Source organism: Lagopus leucura, unplaced genomic scaffold, assembly GCF_019238085.1.
Source record: "Lagopus leucura isolate 7727_CA_CO unplaced genomic scaffold, USGS_WTPT01 Super-Scaffold_100018, whole genome shotgun sequence".
Taxonomy (NCBI): domain Eukaryota; kingdom Metazoa; phylum Chordata; class Aves; order Galliformes; family Phasianidae; genus Lagopus; species Lagopus leucura.
Genome location: NW_024962272.1, coordinates 5,281,975 through 5,302,673, shown reverse-complemented (window position 1 = coordinate 5,302,673; position 20,699 = coordinate 5,281,975). Strand labels below are relative to the sequence as shown.

The 20,699-nt window shown below is 37.7% G+C and overlaps 1 protein-coding gene across 1 annotated transcript in view; it reads right to left on the bottom strand.

The window, feature by feature from the left end:
- Positions 1-17,811, bottom strand: part of CNTLN (centlein) — a 184,743-nt gene extending 166,932 nt beyond the window's left edge. The window contains exons 1-3 of the mRNA XM_042877561.1: positions 17,747-17,811; positions 17,498-17,674; positions 284-372 (exon numbers count right to left, since the gene is read on the bottom strand). Of these exons, the coding sequence (XP_042733495.1) occupies positions 284-372; positions 17,498-17,590 (182 nt within the window). The 5' untranslated portion in view covers positions 17,591-17,674; positions 17,747-17,811. The remainder of the gene's footprint in view (positions 1-283; positions 373-17,497; positions 17,675-17,746) is intronic.
- Between the last annotated feature and the right edge of the window lie 2,888 nt (positions 17,812-20,699).

Sequence of the window (20,699 nt, the reverse complement as noted above, 5' to 3'; positions counted from 1 at the left end):
ACACTTAAATAACTTCCCAAATCAAAATACACAAGCAATGCGAAAGTAGTATGTAAACACTATCCTAATAACTGAGCTTCTTCTCTGCAGATAAACGTCCCAACACAAAAAAGGAAACTAGCAACATGTTCTGAGTACATTTGACACAGTTCAATAATAGATATGCACATAGGTATAGCATATGTAACATTTTTTAAATCACGCTTTTTTTCTCAATTAAAAACATGAATGTAGTATCAGCAGTTTTGTTTGTTTTTAAAAAATGTTAGATGTTTAAACTCACCTTTCCACAGCTAAACTGATAGCTTGCGTAAGGTCTGGATTTGACACTTGGAGACGTTTCCAAAGAGACCACACAAATTCTTTATCAGCCTTAAAAAGAAGAAAAAAGACATAAATAGAATTAGTATGGACTATATCTCTTGTAACCAAAAAGACAACTTGAGAACATAGAGAAGACAACTATTAAAAAAACTCTCTATTATAGTAAGAATTACCATATCTTGAGACTAAAAACATACTAAGCAGTTCTTAAATAAACAGTTTTAACAATGTAGATTTTTTTTGATCAACTATAAAAGAGTGTGCAATGTGACATATAGCAGCAAAAAATAATATTATTCAATCAAAATTGCCTTCTGGTATATAAACTTCAAGAATGTCTAGTAGTATACATCTATCGATATATGTTCAGTTTACAATACACATAGAATACATAATTCAACATTAAATTCTGTTATGCACAGCTCCTAGATTTGTTTCAAAGCAGACAGCATAAGCCTAACAAATGTTCTAACTTGCATCACATAAAAGCTTCAGAAAAGATTCTTATATAAAAGAGAGAAAAAAGTGCTTTTAAAAAAATGCAATGAAGAAAGTTTGTGAGAATCAAAGGTAAGCTAATATCTTTTCCAGATTTCTATTTTTCACTACACATAACATGTTATTTTGCATGGTTATTTCGTATTGTATTTTTATTACAATACAATAGTATTACTGGAAGTGCCAATATTGACGCAGTCAAAAATTAAAATCATGTTTTGTTAACTCTATAAATATAAGACAAAAACCAGCAATGTTGAAGTCAAGGAGAATAGAGCAAGCAAAGCATATGTACATAAACCATGCACTGGACTAATATCAAGTCTACTGAACACAGGCTATCAACAAATTAAAAATTAATAAATCAAAACTGTCAAACTGCCAGCCAGATTAAAAAAATCACAAGGATGCAATTTAGGCTACTTTTATTAGCTTTTAATCTTAAAAAAAAGTGGAATGTGCATAAAAAAAATCTATGACATGAAAGGAAAATCACCACTCCGATGGCTATTGCAATTTCCCTGCTTTCCTTTTCTACCTAGCTTCCAGAACCTAAGAGCATGCTAAAATAAAGATTTAATTTGTTAGCAAGAAACTCACTGAAATAATCTAGAATAGATAAATAACACAGCTTTTCTCTGAAAAAAAAAAAAAAAAAATCTTAAACTTTATTAACATCTAAAACAGAAGACTTGACTTCCTCTCTTTACCTCCACCATTTGGCTTCATTATAGTTTTCTCACTTAATTTCCTCTTCAATCATTTTCTCACTTTTTATGGACATGAACAGATTGTTCCTTTTCTCAGATTACTCTGTCCATGACTAGAAACAGCTAAAAGCAATGGTCATGTAAGACATACAACAGTGTAACAGAACTACAGGTTTGACCTCACAAGAGTTAATGAAAACCACACATTGTATGACTAAATTAGAGTCAATCTCAGGAATAGAAACTGCACTTTATACTTTTGCTATGTTTTCTTTCCATTTGTTCCCAATCAGCCTTTCCTTCTGGGAAGCAGACTTAAACTTTACAAGCAATATTAGATCCAGCACATGACAGCTGGTCCAACATAACGTTTCTCTTCCTTCAAAACAAGACAAATACCTACAAGATGAAATCAAAAGACATCTCTAAAGCCAAGATAATTTCAATCAGGATTTATCAGTGTATTGAGTCTAAGTTATTAAATCAACAGTAATATCATACTAGACAAATAAAATTATAATTAAAAAATTAATAATGATTACATAAGAACTAGAATAAATGATTGTAAATACTTTATGAGGCAACCCTGAAAACCTTTTTTTAAAGTTCTGAGTGTCCTCCTTTAAAATTTAGAAATGCACACATTTGAATTTTAAAATTCCATGAAGAATGTGAACAATGAACTTGTGCAAAAAAAAAAAAACTGAAAAGTGGAGGGGGAGGGGGCTGTTTTGTTTTTCTTAGAAATATCCTCTTCTTTCAAATACAGTCACTTCTAGTTTATAGATGTTTAAATCCTTAAATGCCATCAACTTTGTCAACCGCATAGAAAAGAAAACTTTATGGAAATTTCCTGCACTAGTAAAGTATTGATGGAAACAAAAAAAAAATTATCCAATTATTTTAAGAACACACACCACCAACAAATCAGACTGAGCTAGCTATGTCAGTAATTAAATAAAAGAAACACTCTGGTCACAAGTGTGAATCGAACAATTTGAGGCTGTCACCAGCTCATATGCAAACTGGACTACAGCATAAAGAAAAAACAGTAGTAACAGTTGGTCTTCCACAAAATCAGAGAAATTTAATGTAACTATCTCTGTTGAATATATAGAACTGCTGTAGTGCAGTGCTGAAAGTCCTGACAAGAGGACTTCCGTTCTGGTATTTAAAAAAAGGTAAGAGGAAGAAATAGGCCTCTAGCTATTCCACACTATTACAGACACACACACACACACACAAAAGTCCTGAAAGGGAGATCATTGTTTTCTAATCAGTGTGGGTTAGCAGTATAACGACTGCTCACTGACAGTGTGGCGTGCAAGCCAGCAGATAACGAACAGGATAATGATGTGTTAAGGCAGAAGATGAGAAAAAACTAGGCCTCAAACAGTACTGTAATCAATTGTGTTAATCAAACGAGACCACAGATTTTTTCTCACCCCTTTTCAAAACCAAGCAATACAGCCTCTCACTCACTGACTGATGTCACTTCATGATACTTACATGACCTCGGATTTCAGTGTATCAGCTCTGAAGACTAAACTGTACACCTCTTTCCTGTTTAATCAAAAAATCTGGCAAGAGCAGATCCTGCAATACCTTACCACGTCATCAGAAAAACCTCAGTGTGTGCAGATAGTGATTTCCAAACTATTCCTTTTTCACAGGCTGAAGCTAAATGAAAAATAACAATATTTTTCAGGCTTGGAAAAACCCCTGCAGGCATCCACAAAGCATTAGGATCTAAACAGAACATGCATTCTGTGTGTTCCGAATGCTTAAGAACACCGTTCATTTCTTTCTAAAGTCCATCAAAGAAAGAACACAAACCCATATAAAAACTCACTAATTAAAAGCAATAGAAATGTGATTTGTTTTACATTATTTAGGAGGACACTAATTATGTCAGCAGTTCTTATACTCTGAAGTAGCATCCGTTCAAGTATAAAGAACTATTTGAACCACAGTATAGGAATGAACATCTAATAATCTAGCGCAACTACAATTTCAAAATACTATTAATTCAAATCTCAGTTAATCAGCAACATAAAGAGCAGAGCTGAACTGATAAAAGTACTTGAACATTTTCATACCTTCCATACATGATTCAGTGTAATTTTGTACTGAACTACTTAAAATCACTTGCAAATTAGGCTAAGGGACAAGAAGTCATTGCAGCATGCTTAAAAAAGTACAGACAGTACTTAAAAACTTTCAAACTTAAAAACAAGCAAAATTACCGATGTTGATTTGTGAGCTTACAGGCTTTCTTCAATCTAATTTTGTCTGCTTTTATAAGATACTGAATTTACTTATCATCAGGCTTCCTTAGATCTTGCCTTTCCTTTCCTCTGTACAACAGTGTAGAAGAAGTAGCTGTTGTGTTTTCTGTTCACTTATCTATTAGAGCAAATGAGGCTCTCAGGCTTCTGCATGACTGCAAGAAGCATTATCCACTATCATGAGATTCATCACAAGGAGAAGAGGCTGCTCTTTGAGCTGTCCTGGAAGCCCCCTCACCCGCCAGACTCCACACTGGGAAGCTTGCATAGGGCCTCACAAGAGTACACAGCAACATGTAACTTTCAGACATCTTCTTCTAAATACATGATTCCTGCTTTACACACACACACACACACACACACACAAAGAACAGTGCAAAAACTATGGAAACTTGCACTAAATCGCTGCTGATGAATACCAAAGAATCACAGACTCGTAGGACTTTGAAGGAACCTCTCGGGATGCCATCAAGTCCAAGCCGCCCGACAAAAGCAGGTTCAGGTTCCCACAGTAAGTTAAGCAAGACATTATCCAGATGGATTTGGAGTGCCTCTAGAGGAGGAGACTCCACAACCTCTCTGGACCAGCCTGTACCAGTGCTCTATCACCCTCACAGTAAAGAAGTTCTTCCTCATGTTTGTATGGAACTTCCTGTGGTCCAGTTTGTGATCACTGTCCCTTGTCCTGGCACTGTACCCCACTGAAAAGAGCCTGGCACCATCCTTTTGGCTCTAGAATTTGAGATACTTATGAACTGTGATGAGATCCCTTCTCAGCCTTCTCTTCTCAAGTCTGAACAGTCCCACGTCTCTCAGCCTTTCCTTGTGCAGGGGATACTCCAGGCTCCTAATCAACTTTGCAGACCTTCATTGCATTCTCTCTAGAACACCTCTATGTCTGTTTTTTCTGAACTGGAGAGCCCGGAACTGGACACAGTACTCCACAAGTGGCCTCACCGAGGCAGAGTGGAGAGGGGGGTAACCTTCCTTGTCCTGCTGGCCATGTTCTTTTTGATGCCCCCCAGATACCGCCAGCCTTTTTCTTGGCCACAAGGGCACATCTCTGGCTCATGGCCAAGCTCTCGTCCACCAGGACACCTTCTCCACAGAGCTCCTTTCCAGAAGCCTCTACCCTGTACTGAGGTGTGAGGTGATGCCATCCCAGGTGTTACACTACACCTGTCCTTCTTACCTATTGCCCTGACATTTTGACCTGGGAGAAGAAGCTGATCTCCACTTTGCCACAGCCACATTCTGTGACAATTTAAGTGGAAAGAAGCTTCTCAAAGTCACAGTCGTATTAAAAACACATGCTCAGAAGACCAGTTCCAAGACTTGTGTGATCTACTGTAGGCAATGTGCTTTAGCAGGCGTTTGGACTTAAGTCCAGAAGTCCCTTCCAACCCTTGCAATTTTGTGATCCTGTGATAATGCCCAATTTTTCAGGGTCATACTCAGTGGAGTTTTGAATATTAACTAATAAATACTTTCCCAATATGCTCATTGCCAGAAAGAGAGAGAGAGGTTGCTGAACCTCATAAGGCTCCTCTCCGCCCAGCTCTCTAATCTACCCAGGTCTTGCGCAACAGCAGCAGCCTTTTGGTGTGCCAGTACTCCTCCTTTGCACCATTAGAAGACCATTGATGAAGATGCTTAACAAGACCCGGATATGTACAAAGTAGTCATGTACAGGCTGGGGAAAAGGAATTCTTCAGTCTACCTGTGATTTCTTGTTGAGTTTACAGCATGTACCACGTCTCTGGCAAATTAGATTCTACATAAACCTTGCCATGGCTCACAAAAACTGACCATACAACAATATCCAACATTGGAAGTTTCATACTAATGAACAGTAAGTTGTTTTCTTCCTAAGAACACCAACATATAGGTGTGAACAGTATTTTTAAATTAAACAAACAGGTCAGGTTAACCTCAAATCACTTACAACCATCTCACAGTTTACTTAAAGGCCTGTTCAAGAAAGAGAAAATCAGTTCCAATTTTTATTCATGTCAGTGAAATTGTTACATTCACTGCATAACTACAATCTGCCAAATTTCTATCTGTGCTGAAAGAATAGACATAAGCAGTAAATGAAGCAGGAGAGAAAAAAACGTCATAACTCATACAGAGAATAACAAAAAAAAAATTGAGGAAAGTCATATGGAATATAAGCAGTATACACAAAATAAACTTCAAAGAAATAGCTAAATAGAAAAGGCTAATTGAACAACAACAACAAACTTTCCAGGTAAGAAAATCATACTAGTTACTACAAACGTTGAACACTATCATATTAATAATTAATAAATGTTGTTTAAATAACAATTCTTGTCATCAAAAATAAAGTTACAAATGCTATTCAGTAATTATATCATCAAATATTCTAGCCCATATGAACAAATGCTTGCATATTTGTATTTTCGTAATTGTACAAAACAGAGCAGCTTTCTTCCTAAGCGAATCTTTCTGCCAAAGCAGTAATGGAAAAAATTACTTAACTATGCTTTCAAATATGTATTATCAGCATTAAAATAAAACAGCATCAACATTCAAAAATCAATGAGATTCATTTCACTAAATGTTAATATGGAGACGTGGAAATTTTTCTCATTATCACAATAAAACATTAGGAAAATACAATGAATGGTAAGTTACTATTAAATGTGATTTACTTGTCAAACATTTTCATAACTAAAACTGTTTCAAATAAATCTACAAGCAACTACATTTAATATAATAGAATATTAGTTAAAAATTATTACAGTTTTAAGATGGAAAGACGTTTAAATAGTCTCTTAAACTGTTGGCACAATTAAAGGATTTGGTAAGGCAGTTCCCTGAATGGTCTTGGGAGCCAAACAATTTCTTCTGAAAAAAGGCTGCTTAGACAGTCTGAAGTTGGCACAGAAAAACACTGCAGCTGTCAAGGTCTGGGATATATCAATCTTCAGCATACCCAAGGAATGTGCAGTCTACTCAAGTGTACATTAGCAGCTCAAGAGGTCAGTGAGCATACCTTGAACAGCTGAGAACTTCTGTACACAAGGCAGAATACAGATGTCATTTGAAAGTTACTGCAAATTACTCACTAAAATTATGATTATCCATAACACATCCAATGTCAGATAAAGATGCTTATCCTGTGATGAAGTATGCCAGCTAGAACTAGAGAATTACAAAGACAGAGTACATTGAAAAGTGGGATTTTTCCATCAGTCCACAATGAAAGTAGTCATAATCACATAATACTGCAGGATGTACCGGTTAAACAATAACTGTTCTTTGCAAAGCAAATTGGATTTATTTATTTATTTTACTACTTTTTAACAGTTCAGAAGCTGGAAAAAATTTAAATTGAACCACAGGTTAAATAGCATGAATTTCCACAGCTTAAGTACTTGCTTGCAAGACGTGAATTACTAAACATTAGCTTAAGCCACAAACAGAGAATCTGTCTGGCTTTTACATAAGGCAAGACAAATATCCTCATTTCAATCCACTTTTTCTCTTCTCCTCTTTGAAGGGACATCTGAGCCTAAATATTGTTCTGGACAATTCACATGGCATTGATATTGGTATTTTTACTGCATGCAGTATCTGTGTGCTGGAAACTAAAAAGTGACCTCATTAGTTTTCAGTATTTCCACACTACTTTATCAAGAAGAATTAGCTGTTTTTTTGTTTTGTTTTGTTTTTTAAGTCATGATAAAAAAAAACTCTTAAGAGAAAAAGGCTTTTAATTTAGCATTGACAATGATAAAAACATAAGCAGTATCTTTTTGCTCATATGAACAATCATTCATGACTTCGTGTATTAAATTTATAGGTAGATTTATTTTTTCTCTATGTATCTACAGTAAACTGAGCTGAGAACAAGAACAAACTCAAAAATCTCCTTCAGTATAAATCATACATCACATGCCTTAACTACACTTTAGAGGCATTATTCTTTTTGATATTCCACTTTATTTCAGAGTATGTAAACTATTAGAAGTGCTCATAGCATACCCTAACTTTTTATAGCATTACAAATAACTTACTAAGTACTGCCTTCTGAAACTAGAAACAGAATGCCCACAGAAAACACATGAAAGGCAGAAAGGTGAAAACAAAGCAAAACAAACAAAACAAAAAAAAACCTGCAAAACAAAACAACACAGCCACAACACTCATGCCCAAGTCCCCCTCCCAACAAGTGCTAAAAAAGCAAAGGTCTCTGGGACACTAGCACTTATTTAAAATTTTAAGCAGCGGATACAGACCAATACCCCCAAAAGGGGAAATTAAGCATTAAGCAGCACAGAGGGAGCTATTGGTTTACTGTTTTTAGTATGAAATCTTTAACACTAGACACTGACAGTTTTTTGGTAACACAGAGTACTTCACTATTAAGTGAAATATACATCACTATCATGCTGGAAGAATTGATACAGAAATGCATTTAGCATACAGGACTGAGCTAATCTGACGATTAGCTTTCAGAAAGACTGAGAAAACATGAAAACAAGTCTGGCATAAACATTCAAGCACAGGAAAAAAAAGGCTGTTATACTCTCTCCTGCCAGCCAATGTTTCTGATTAAAGAGCTTAAGACTTTAATCAAGCTGATGGATACATTTTACATGCAGATAATAGACTTGCTTCTTGATGTCTCCTAACTTTTAAAGGTACACTGCTAGTATTCTACCAGCGCAATATGTCTAAACCTTACTGTGACAGCTTCTGCTTGTGATTTCCAGTTACACACTATACTCCTCAGTAAGTATTCTCTCTACAACTCATTCAGTCTTGTTGAATGATCGTACAGTACAAAATACTCCAATGCTCTGAACCTTTGAGGTACTAAGCTTTTCAAGAATCAAAAAAGTCACTAGAATATGAGACTGATCAGTACCTCACCAGAAAATATATTGCCTTACATACACTGGCTGCAAATAAGACATTAGCTTATTTTCAGCTTCACTGGTCACAAACATGCAGTATGCACCACTACATCTATCAGTTCAATACATTTGTAAGAAAATTGATAACTTCAAAATAGATGCCATCAGAAAACAAGTGAGTCTTCCTCCCCAGTTTATTAATGCTGGAATTCTAACGGTATAAAACCACCACATGAAGTTACGATTATAGAAAAATAATTAGCTATGTTCCAGTTATAAACCTCTGTATAAATAATTTCATCATTTTTGTTAGTATTTCTGGGTAAAAAGAAAATGCTTTTGAATCAAACATCAGAAAAGGATACCATTTTATTTATACATAAAATATAAAAATTTGTGCTACGCATAAATATACACAAACACACAAAGAAGTTGTATCCTTCCTCTCTGAACTCTGTTCAAAGCAAACAAGGACCTAAAAGCAACATTTACTGTTACATTGATGAGCTAAGCAGAAGGAGCACTAATGACACGCCAAAGATGCTGTCATTACACATGAAGTCTTCAAATTAGTCTGGAGATTGACAAAAAGGTGGCAAAATACTTAACTGAATAATTCTATTATACATTCTTAATTGACATGAATTGACTTATTTAGCACGGACAAGAAATACAACATTGTTCCTGGTCTGACATGGCAGGAAATGAAGTAGCACTACAAAAGTCAGTTCATTACCATCACGCAAGGACTGGTCAGAAGTGAAAGTAAGTTAAAATCTATAATATACAATTCCATCCTCACTAATAAATAACTTGCCTCACTTTTTCCTAACAGACTGAGCACACAACAGTCAGGATGATCTGCATTTGCCTTCATTAACTGATAACAGTCTTTATTCTCACAATTGCTTTCTTCTGAGTACTCGGTATGGAACACTTGGTCAATTTAAGAACAGTTTCCAAAGATGCAATTATAAGAGAAAGCAAAGGATTCAGTTGCAGAGATGAGAGTTTCTTTTGTACATCCGTTAGCTTTAATACATCAAGAACAGGATAACTCAGCTGTAAGCATCCGTTTCAAGCAACAAATTTCTCAACTCTAGGAGTAAAATCCAACCACAGTCACTGAAGTAATTCCACAGAATCACAGACCGGTTGAGATTGGAAGTGACTTTTGGAGGCCAATCTGGTCTGAAGCCTCAGCTCCAGCAGGGACACCCAGCGCGTACTGTCCAGGACCATGACCAGATAGCTTCTGAAGATCTCTAGGGAGAATACTTCACACCCTCTCAGAGCAACACCTAAGCTGCTCACAGTACTAAGTCACTCACACAGTGAAAAAGTGCTTCCTTCTGTTTCAAAGGAACCAGGTCTCACATCTCTCTTTCTGCAGAACAACTTTCCATCAGGCCTCCAGCCTGTCCTGATGCTCGGAGTTCCTTACCAGTTGCAAGGCTCTGATATTCCACTCATCCATTTCTCCACTCTGTCCAACAGATGAACAGCAGCAGAACCCTCCGATGTATCAGTCACTGCTTCCAGTTCTGTATCACCAAAATTCCTGAGGTTATCATCTGCCTCATCGTTCAGATTATTAATGAAAGGTTGAGACTGACCTGCCACCTGGACCACTTTCCTGCCCTTCCTGAAGACAGGAGTCATCAGCTTCTCTCCAGGCTTCAGACACTCATACCAGTTACCTAAAGATCAAGTGTAGTCTTGCAAAGACAACAGCCAGCTCCTTCAGCACTCAATCTCCCCATTCTCTGTGACCTGGGATTCCTGAAAGCCAGTCTTGCTATTAAAGAATGAGTCAAAAACGGATATACTTTTTCCTGTCATGTGTAACCAGGTTCCCCACACTATTCAGGAAAGGGCCTCCATCTTCCCTAGTCTTTCTTTTGCCCTCCCAAATTAACCACCCTTGCTTCCACCCTCCGTGTACTTCCTTTTTGTGTTTATATTGTACACATCTCTGAGTTCGATGGGAGCTCCTTGTTCCCCCAATGTAGGTATTTTTGCCCAACTTCTCCTTTTGGGTGGACCTCTGCTGAGCTTGGAGGACATTACCCTTGAATATTAAACCAGCTCTTCAGGCCTCTTTTTCCCCTCCATTATCTCATTCCATCAGACTCTTCCAAGAAGAAATCTGAAGAGGCCAAACCCTATACTTCTGAAGTTCAGGCTGAGCATTTGCTTTTCAGTCTTCTCACTGTCCACAGGATCCTTAACTCCACCGTCTCAGGGTCACTGCAGCCAAGTGATCTTCACATTTCAGAAAAAAAAAAAATTCATCCTTGGTGAAAATGAGGTACAGCACACGATTTGAAGGGAAGACACATTGAATGAAATAAGATACAAGTTTTGCATGTAAGTTATTTTAAGAATTCAACTGTGGTTTTGAGAAAAGAGAATAATCTTAAGTTTCAGTGTTGTATTTAATACAATGGTCTGGATTACTATAATGCATTTCATATTTCAGTGGATTTCAGGACACGGGAATCCACAAGTTTCATTTCACAGACAACATATTCATATAAACACACATTTGGGTATATTTAGTCTGAATTATCATGACTAATCAAGTAAAATGTGGGTCCATCACATTAATTCTGACTGAAATTACAGTTCTTTCCAAAAAGTCCTCTAAAATTCTACAAAAGGTAGAATTCTAAGTGGAAATCTTTTAAGTTAGGAGCTAAATAGAAACTGAAATCGCTGAAAAAGTGCACACAGTAACAACAAAGAATAAGATTACTTAAAGTAAATCTTGAAGAACTGCATATGTCCCCCCGAATTTAAAAAACAAAACAAAACAAAACACAGGCCTTCTTAAAGAAACTCTCCTCAAGGTCAAAACTCAGAAGTTGTGCAGTTTGACACATGGAAGTCCCACTGTGTTAGAGAATTGTGTTTAGTGCAGCTGGAAAAACTACAAGCAAGAGCCTACAATTTCACTATGAAGTAAAATACGACTTTCTTTATTGAGAAACAGCAAAGATCTTTTGTTCCCATAAAAGGAATCTTTCTACTCATGCCTATCTCTGTACCAGATACTTGCTTCTCACTTACTCTAGAAGCTAATTGAAATACAACCTACAGACATGCCATGAGTAGGTAATGAAAATAAATGCAATAAATATACAATTTTTAACAACTCTCATTCTATGTTCATCTTCACAGTTGTACACGAATATGAAATATTTTTCAGTACAAAAAGTACAAGCAGTTTCATTCCTATTAGCAAGAAGTTGTTAAAAATAAAAGAAATAAGATTAAACAAACTTAGCCATTCAATGACACTGTTTCACTATCTAGAAGAAAGGGTAAGGCCTTTATTAACAGCACCTGTACCAATCAGACTCATGTGATTTAGACTCCTTATGGCAAAATGTAAGAAAATAACAACAAACAAACAACAACAAAAAAAAAAACACCCAAAACACTAAACAGCTGGCATCCCAAGGTACCAATAAGTATGTGGTCTTGGCTTAATCACTAATAAAAGAAATTAGTATTTAACGAATGGAGGCATTAAACACTCTGCACCATTTTAAATAAACAGTATATGGGAATATAAACAATCCCGAAGAAAAAGGAATGCATACAAATTCTCACAATGATGGTTAACAACCATTTTACTTTTTAGTCACAAAGCCAAAATAAGAAAGAACTTTACCTAAAAAACATATCACTAAGGAAGAAACATGGGATTTTTCTGTAATATATAATATTCTTTAATAATTTTCTTTAAAGCTATTGATTTAAACACTTTTAATACATGCAATCAACACACATTTAAAACACTCATGTAACAGAAGAAGATACAATGCTCTGGGTATTTTTTTTTAAACTTACTTAGTGTATTTTTCACATAAACTTCTAGACAAGGAATTTATTAATAACTACTTATAAGCCAAATGGCCATTATCATGACTTCTTTTAATTTCCAGTGGGTGTCCAGAATATTATTGATAAAGAAGGGCAGAATGCATCTGTTTTCCCAAGTAATGGAAATTTCTTGATAATATATGGGTGTGTTACAGCAATTCTATGCTTTGTCAGTGCTAGCGATATCAAACAGATTATTTTACATCCTTCCTAGACACACAAATTGATCAAAACAAGTCCATCTGCCCATAGAAGTATTATTCTTCCACAAACAGTATGAAATTGGGCATGAAGATCAGACCAGGTCTATGCACAGCTTTCCAAGTTAAGCAAGAAACAAAACAGTACCACTAGAAGCTGTAGCTGCAGTCACCCCATCTTCCACAAACTAACAGTCCACTTTTTTTATTCCCTTTTTTATCTAAAACCTTACTCCCTCTCTATCTAAAACCAGATATGTACAGTCCATATTTATAAACATCACTCCAATAACTGACAATGAACAGAAGTAACATTGACAGCAACTATAAGATCTGTTTCTTCCCCAGTTTATATTTATCACCTTTTGAAGCTGAATTCTACCTGATAATCTGCAGCAGGAGGCTATCCACACAGAGATTAGCCATAAATTAGCAGATTCATTAGTAATGAAGAATTTTCTGGGTTTGAATCCATTTACAGATGCAATTTATAGAAAACCAAAAGCAGTATGGTTTGATCAAACATTACAGTGAAAGCACTGTAGCATAAACTATGCAGAAAGTGCCATGCAGTGCTGTTTTCTTGAAAAATCTGTTCCTTAGCAACAGTTGCATATGCCTTTAAACTCCTACTACAACAAAGGAGTTGGCTTTATAATCATCGTTGCTAGGAAAAACAAGTGAACTGGAAAATATAACAAAAAAAGACATGTCTAATACTCCTTGTAACTACAGCTTCAGAGAGAAGTAAGTGTGTGCTTGGTTTCCACAGAACCACAGAGTTAAAAAGGAAGTGCAAACAGGAGAAAACACACCTTATTTTAGCAGAAAGAGTTGTAATATTACTTCTTTACTAAAAGCTGCAGCTAATAAAACAGTGAAGGCCTTGTGCAATTAACACCAGTAGTAGGGCATGCACCTGTTTCTTTCTACTCTATATTTCTACTAACATTCCCTGCAACAGAAAATACAACCAGCAAAAGCTGGTCTCACTCTCTGTTATATTGAAAGTTAGGATTTGATGAAGTCTCACCAAATATTTTAAAGAATCTTTTCTACCTCTTTGTTTAGGGAGTAGCATGTATTAATAACTTACCTATGTAATTCAACAGTTAAGAGACTGGGAGCTATGATAAAGCAGAGGATAATGTGCATCCTTTAGCAAATGGCTGTCTTCTACCAAATGGCCCAGAAACTCTACAGATTGAGATTCTAGAGACCCAGCGTATCATTCCCCTTTAAAAAAAAAAAAAAAAAAAAACATTTCCTTTACCTCAAGTAACTTCACTTGCAAGAAAACAAAAAAGCCCACAACACAAAACAAAAAAACAGCACTTTCATTTGCTAAAAAAAAAAAAAAAAAATACAGAACCACAAGGGAAAATCAGAAAGCACACCCCAAAACTTATAAACCCCAATGAGAGCCAAGGACTCCAAGGAGGAATTTAACATAGCTGTTAAAGATACTCCAAGGAAGGCTCTCAAGATATTTAGGTGGTAGGCAGAAGCACAACACACTAAAATAGAATGCAGCAGTTAAAGCAAGTAACAAAAACCAGATGTGTTAAAACTCACTGTCTGACCTCTTCCTTTCCACTGTTCCCCAACAAAGTAGAGCGAGACAGAACTGGAACAACAAGGTCCGAAAAAAAAAAAAAAGTATTCATGTCTTCTCCTCTGCAACTGCTTTCAGGAAACAACTCCATTACTCAAGCTATTTTTAAATAAAATTAAAAGTAAAGGAGCACTGAAATGAAGGGTCATTCATTAACTGAGTATCAAAATACTTATACAGTGTTCTGCTGCAGATGCAGCAATCACTATTTTCCCAAACAGAATACCAGAGACAAAGAGACTCCAAATATTTCCTTTCTCAGCTTTATAAAAGTCTCCACCATTGATGGTTTGGGAGCTTCGGATCATTTTCTTAATTGCCTTCTTATTTCAGATGATAAAACAGTATCAGTATTTACAAAACAACTTGAAGAGAATTGCTATGCTCAAGAATCTACCTATCGCGATTCAAGTTCCCACAATGTTGTTACAAAAACTAAAGAAAACACCAAGTACTGTAACTCTAAGCCAACAAGTTCTAGACTTATCTTAAAAGGCTAAAAAACATAATGAGGTTAAAATCCTAGAATACAACACTATATCAAATAAGAAAAAGGGTCGACAATTCCAGGATCATGTTGCAAAAAAAGACAGCAGCCAAAAGCAAGCAGATTGCTCCAAAAGTAAAATCTCCTACTACCATGGAAACTATAGCTGATTAAAAAAGCACACTAGTACTACTTGACAGTGCAAATTCATAGCAGTAGAATGCTATCTTCAATACAATCACCACTATTAGCCATATAGTATCAGCAGTGAAAACAAGAGCTTGCATGCCATGCTCACAAACATCCACATCAGTGGAGGTGATCCATTGTTTCACAGCTGCTGTGATGGCACTAATGCTAGAAAAATCTTGCCCATGTAGACCACCTTTCATTGGCCTGAACAAATGGAAGTCAGAAGGTGCCAAACCCAGACTTTATGTTAGAGGTGGTAGGAAAGGCCAGCTAAGAATGGTAATGTGCTTCATGGTCTTCAGATGGATGAGGCCTGGTGTTATCATGCTGAAAAAGAAACTTTGTCTTCTCCAGCCTGACTCTGGAAGTGTGAGCCTTCAACTCAGACAGGGTCACAACATAAAAGTCAGAGTAGAGCGATTGTCCAGGTTCCATAAAATCCAGAAGGATCATCCTTTTCCTACCCCAAAATTGTACACTGCTTTATCCACCCAGGGTTACATCTTGAACTTCGATGGGAAATTCATATGTAACCATTCCATGGATTGTAGTTTTGACACCAATTCATAGCGGTGACAGTGTATCTCATCACTGGTAACAACACAATCCAGGACATAATCATCTTCAGCTTCATGTTGGGTCAATACATTAAAAAGAAAATTCCGATTGCTCACTTCAAGATAATTGGAATGGGCTCATTTTAACAAACAAATACACACAACTGCATGTAAAATGCACATGAACAAATCTAAAGGGGAAAATCATATAGTTACCTAGAAGTTACTATTATTTATAACCCACTTCAAAAAATATCTTTTGCAACTACACTCCAAAAGTAATGCCTCCTATTCATTTCCATGGAAACTACAATAGATACCAAGAGCACAATAGCACTACTTGATAGAGCAAATTTTCAGCTACAAAACATTGTTTTTCATTGCAGTCATCACCATCAGCTGATTCACCCAGATGGGCTCACCAAGAAGCTCTTCATTTCATGGTGACAGTGGTGCACGGTCATCCAGAACATGGATTTTCTTTCACAGCACTGCTGCCACTGCTGAAACATGCCAATACTTATGTCAGTACGTACAATTCTTTCCAAATGGAGGAATTCAATTCCACACCTTTGCTTCACATGTTCTTCTATGTCAAATATCACTTTGTCAGACATGGTTTGCCATCTGTCGCATTGTAACAGCATGTAATAGAATATTCATCAGGAGGTTCAACTTCTAACTGCCATACCTCTGACGTCGTTGGCCAACATAATAAAATAGGAAGCATTACTTTTGGAGCAGCCCTTGAATAATATAGGTTCAGTTAACAAACATGCAAAGGGTCTCTGATCTGCCTCCACCAAACTTCATCTGATATTGCAGATCTTCATAGAGAGAAAGGGAAACGGAATTATCATTTAAAAAGAGGGTCCTGAACATATCCTACAACACTGAGACATCTCCAAAGCATTGATTGTTTCGAATTGTTAAATGGGATTTTTGTTGATAACTCCCTCTCCCCTTTGTCCTCCAAGAGACAAGTTTCTTCAAGTCTTGATTCTACCTGTAACACAAGTTTAGCACCAGTTGCCAGGTGTACCAACGCTGTTTGGAGCTACAGCTAACAATTCAAATGCGGATGCTATTTTCTTTTTATAGATAATGACTACACATGCCATGGACCTTACAGGCTCCATTAGAGCATGCTGCATAGTAACATTATGGTTGGGCTACCATGGAACAAGAAAGAAAGCAAGGCAAGCATCAGGTATCATTTTTCCCTATTCCTTATTTGCCAGGCTTCATGCAGTTCTCTGGCACAGCAGAGAGCCATAACAAGACCTCCTCCTGCTACCTACCATTTGCTTATTTTCATGAGATGTATTAAGTGGCAAGTACAAGCGATGAATGACCAATTGGTAAAATGATAAGTTATCTGTGAAGGATGACAGTAAGGAGGGGTTCTTCCAAGGATAACCGCTATCAGCAACAGCACCCCCTCCAAGGATGGGCTTGGGTGCACTCAGTGCAAGACCTACCTTGCTACAAACCCCTCTTGTCTGTTCATTTTTCCAGGAGTTGCACATCACAGCTCACCTTGGAATTCTCAACACTACTAGCCGTGCAAATACCCGAGTTTCTCCAGGACTGAGAGGCAGAACACAGGCAGCAGCTCGGGGGCCCAAAAGCTTTGCTCTGGAGCTAACAGTATACGTACAGGGGGCTGACCTGCTGTGGGCACGAGGCTGGCCGGCCTCAACGCCACTACCCAGACCCGCCGGACAGGTGTGCCCCGCGGGATGCCCGCGACGTTCTGGGGCTGCTCCCCCTTCTCTCCCCACCCGCCCGAATCCGCGGCCCATCGGCACCAGGCCGCCCCTCAGCGCTGCGCCCCGCGCTCAGATACCTGACAGCGGCTCAGCTCCTCCGCCAGGCACCGCAGCTCTTCCTCCAGCACAGCCACCCGCGATGCGGCCGCCTCCAGGCGCCCCGCTGCCATCGCCGGCGTCGTTCTGTCAGCCTCTAGCCGGAGATCACAGGCCCCACAGCGGCAGGAAGGGATGCGGAGAGCGCCCGCCCGCTCCTAAGGGAAAGAAGAGAGAAGCGGTGCCGCGAACCGCACGAACGAAAACTTTCCCCCTTCGGTTCCACTTACCGCGCGCACGAGCGCCGGAAACCACGGAGAAGGACGCGGCGCAATGACGTCAGCCCAACCGCTACCGCTGCGGAGCGGAGGGGCGCGAGGGCAGGTTTGAATTTGCCCGCCCGAGGGGCGGGGCCGCGCATGCGCCCTACGTGAGCCTCGCCGAGCGGGGTGGCGAGCTGCCTTCTCCCGCAGCGTGCGGGAGCGGAGGTGGCTCCGCCTGGATGCAGCGCTTTGCCTTGCTCTCCCCTGAGCTGCGGGAGCCCCGAACGTTGTCTCGTCTAGCAGTACTACGCAAACGTTTTGTTTCTTTCGGGTGGGTTTAAGACCCTATAATTGGAAATTAATCCTGATGGAGCTTTTGGATCTTCTGAAATCCATGGAGATTCGTGATCCTTGACGTCCCTTCCAACCCTGGCCGTTCTGTGAAATATTTGTGTGTGAGCATCTACGTAAATGTATGTGATTTAAAAACACGGTATGGAGAGTGTGTTGTTTTTTAATAAAGGAGAAAATGATGTTGCCCAAGCAAATGTTGCAATGCTTTCTGTAGTCTGCACAGAAAACAACAGACTCAAAAAAAAAGCTCCGATTTTTTTCCCAAACACGTGAGGAAGGAGGTAGAAACAAGTTTGGTATAGTTTTCAGCCTGGAAGTGAGCACTGACTGCTGCATTTCAGCAATATCTGCACTTTGCTGTAGGACTATTTTTGCACCTATGAGGCATGCTTTCCAAACCCATCTGTTACCATTTCTGCACAGGTACCAGAAAAGTTGTCCCAAGGGTACCATTGTGGCAAAAATTGAAATTCTTACTTGCAGACAAGTGCATCATGTAAGTTACACATTGAAATGTCCAGTCCTTCCCCCAGTTGACTTGACAAAGAATGCAGCATCTCTGCTGATGGATTTGCGTGTAAAAGTTGGGTTTAGAAGCATGTTGAGCTCTTAAGTCTCTACTTAGATGGTTGAAACAGTAACTGTTCAAAATATCAATTTTACATAATTATTTCTATATAAAACTATTATGACTCTAAGTAAAACTGAAAGTATCACCTGTATGTATGCTTCTATAGATATATGTTGCATTCAGCAATTACCTGATCAATATAATGTCTCTCTGTGGAATATTTTTTTTATTTTTCTTTTCTATTGTTGTTTCTTGCAGATTGTATAACATCAACATGTCAACGTGTTTATGTTCTTACTCCTTCAATTATTTATCTTTGTACATTAACACATGTTCATTTAAGTGTAATGACCATGCTGCCTTAATTTTAATGTGCTTACGTTTTCACTTTTCTGTTTGTTTTGAGGAGTTTAAAATTCATTTTTTTTCCCTTAAGTTACCCGGTCACTATTTAATATGTAGTCAGCATTTTTTCCCTGCCTCTTCATGTTTTCCTGATATTTGTATCGTTGTCTTATTGCCCATAAGTTCTCTATTACACGTGGGCAACAAGAAGCCAGCCTTACTTACAAAAGAATATACTTGGTTTATCTGCTGAACAACTATAATGACTGAATAGGATTTTAAAACATTTTCCAAGTACGAGGTCATTCAAAGGTTACTGAAAAGATTCAAGCACTAGAGCTTGACATAGGACAAAACAGTAGACCACAATTCACATGCCTCTGTAATTTAGAAGTGGAAGTTTACGCATATTCCATTAGTGTACACACATATTGCCACATTGAGTACACAACCAACACTTTTCCATAGCCAGATACTGATTTTATAGACATTGTTTTTGTATAGAGTTAGATCATCTTCAGATTTATCTGTCGTTTCATAAGCTTGGCTCTCTATGAAGTTTCTAGCTATTAAGCTGAAGAGCTTTCAAGATAATTATTAGAATATTTTGTTTAAAGACCTTACTATGTGCACTTGACAAGCTTGGATGAATAGGGAGACCTCGCCTTATCTTGGAGCATTTTGTACATCTCATTTCTCCTAAATCTTACTGTTTTGGAACACCTGCAATTACAGCTATCAGATACATGACAATGTTAGGCAAAATTCTTCCAAGCCTAAGTTCCTCCCTTTGGATTGCATTTTTTTCTAATGAAGAAACCATTTAGTTTGAACAGGCTCAACACATCAAATTTTCCTTGAATGTGATTGTTGAGTAAACATGCAATTTTTAGTGGCTTTCCCAATTGTAGAAGGTCCATTAATAAATATAGTTGCATTACATGATCTAAATCTGGTAGGTATGGCTTTTGTCACTTAAAGAGTTCGTGAAAGAATGCAAATAAAAATGTTCCCCTAGTTATTTTTTGACAGGAAATAATTTGGTACGGTATTTTTGTTTCTTTGTTTTACAGATAGGAAATTCCATGCCTTAATTTGAAGTATGTTCATATAACAAACACACTGCAATTACTCCTGAACATGTAATTTTTTTTTTTTCTGTTTGCTAGTTTGCTTTCTTTACCTGAATGTGAAGAAAATCATTATTGTGGCATCCTCTAGTACTGCGTTATTAGAATTCAAGAAACATAAGTACAAAACAGAGCATTCATATCTTGTTTTAAAGAAAAGGTGTCATTACTGTTATGATTTCAATCAAAAGTATTAACATTTTCTACTACTGAATTTGTATATCTCCTAACAGACAACTGTAACTCATCACCAGTTTGACAGTAAAAGCATTATCAAAGAGGTCCTCTCTGTAAACTGATTTTCTGCTGCAGTAAGCAAGAGAAGCCAAAGTTGCTGAAATTATTTCTGATAGGTTTTGGCACTGTCTTCAATATTTTAGTAATTTATGTTTCTAAAGAATGTATTGCAGCACTGGAAATACGTTAGATCAGGCTCAAAAAGTGGGCCCATAAGTACCTAATGAACAAGACTGAGTGCAGGGTGTTGCACCAGGGACAGGGGAATCCCTGATATGTTTCCAGGCTGGGAAAACTCCTTGAGAGCAGCCTTGCGGAGAAGGATTTGGGGTCCTGGTGGATA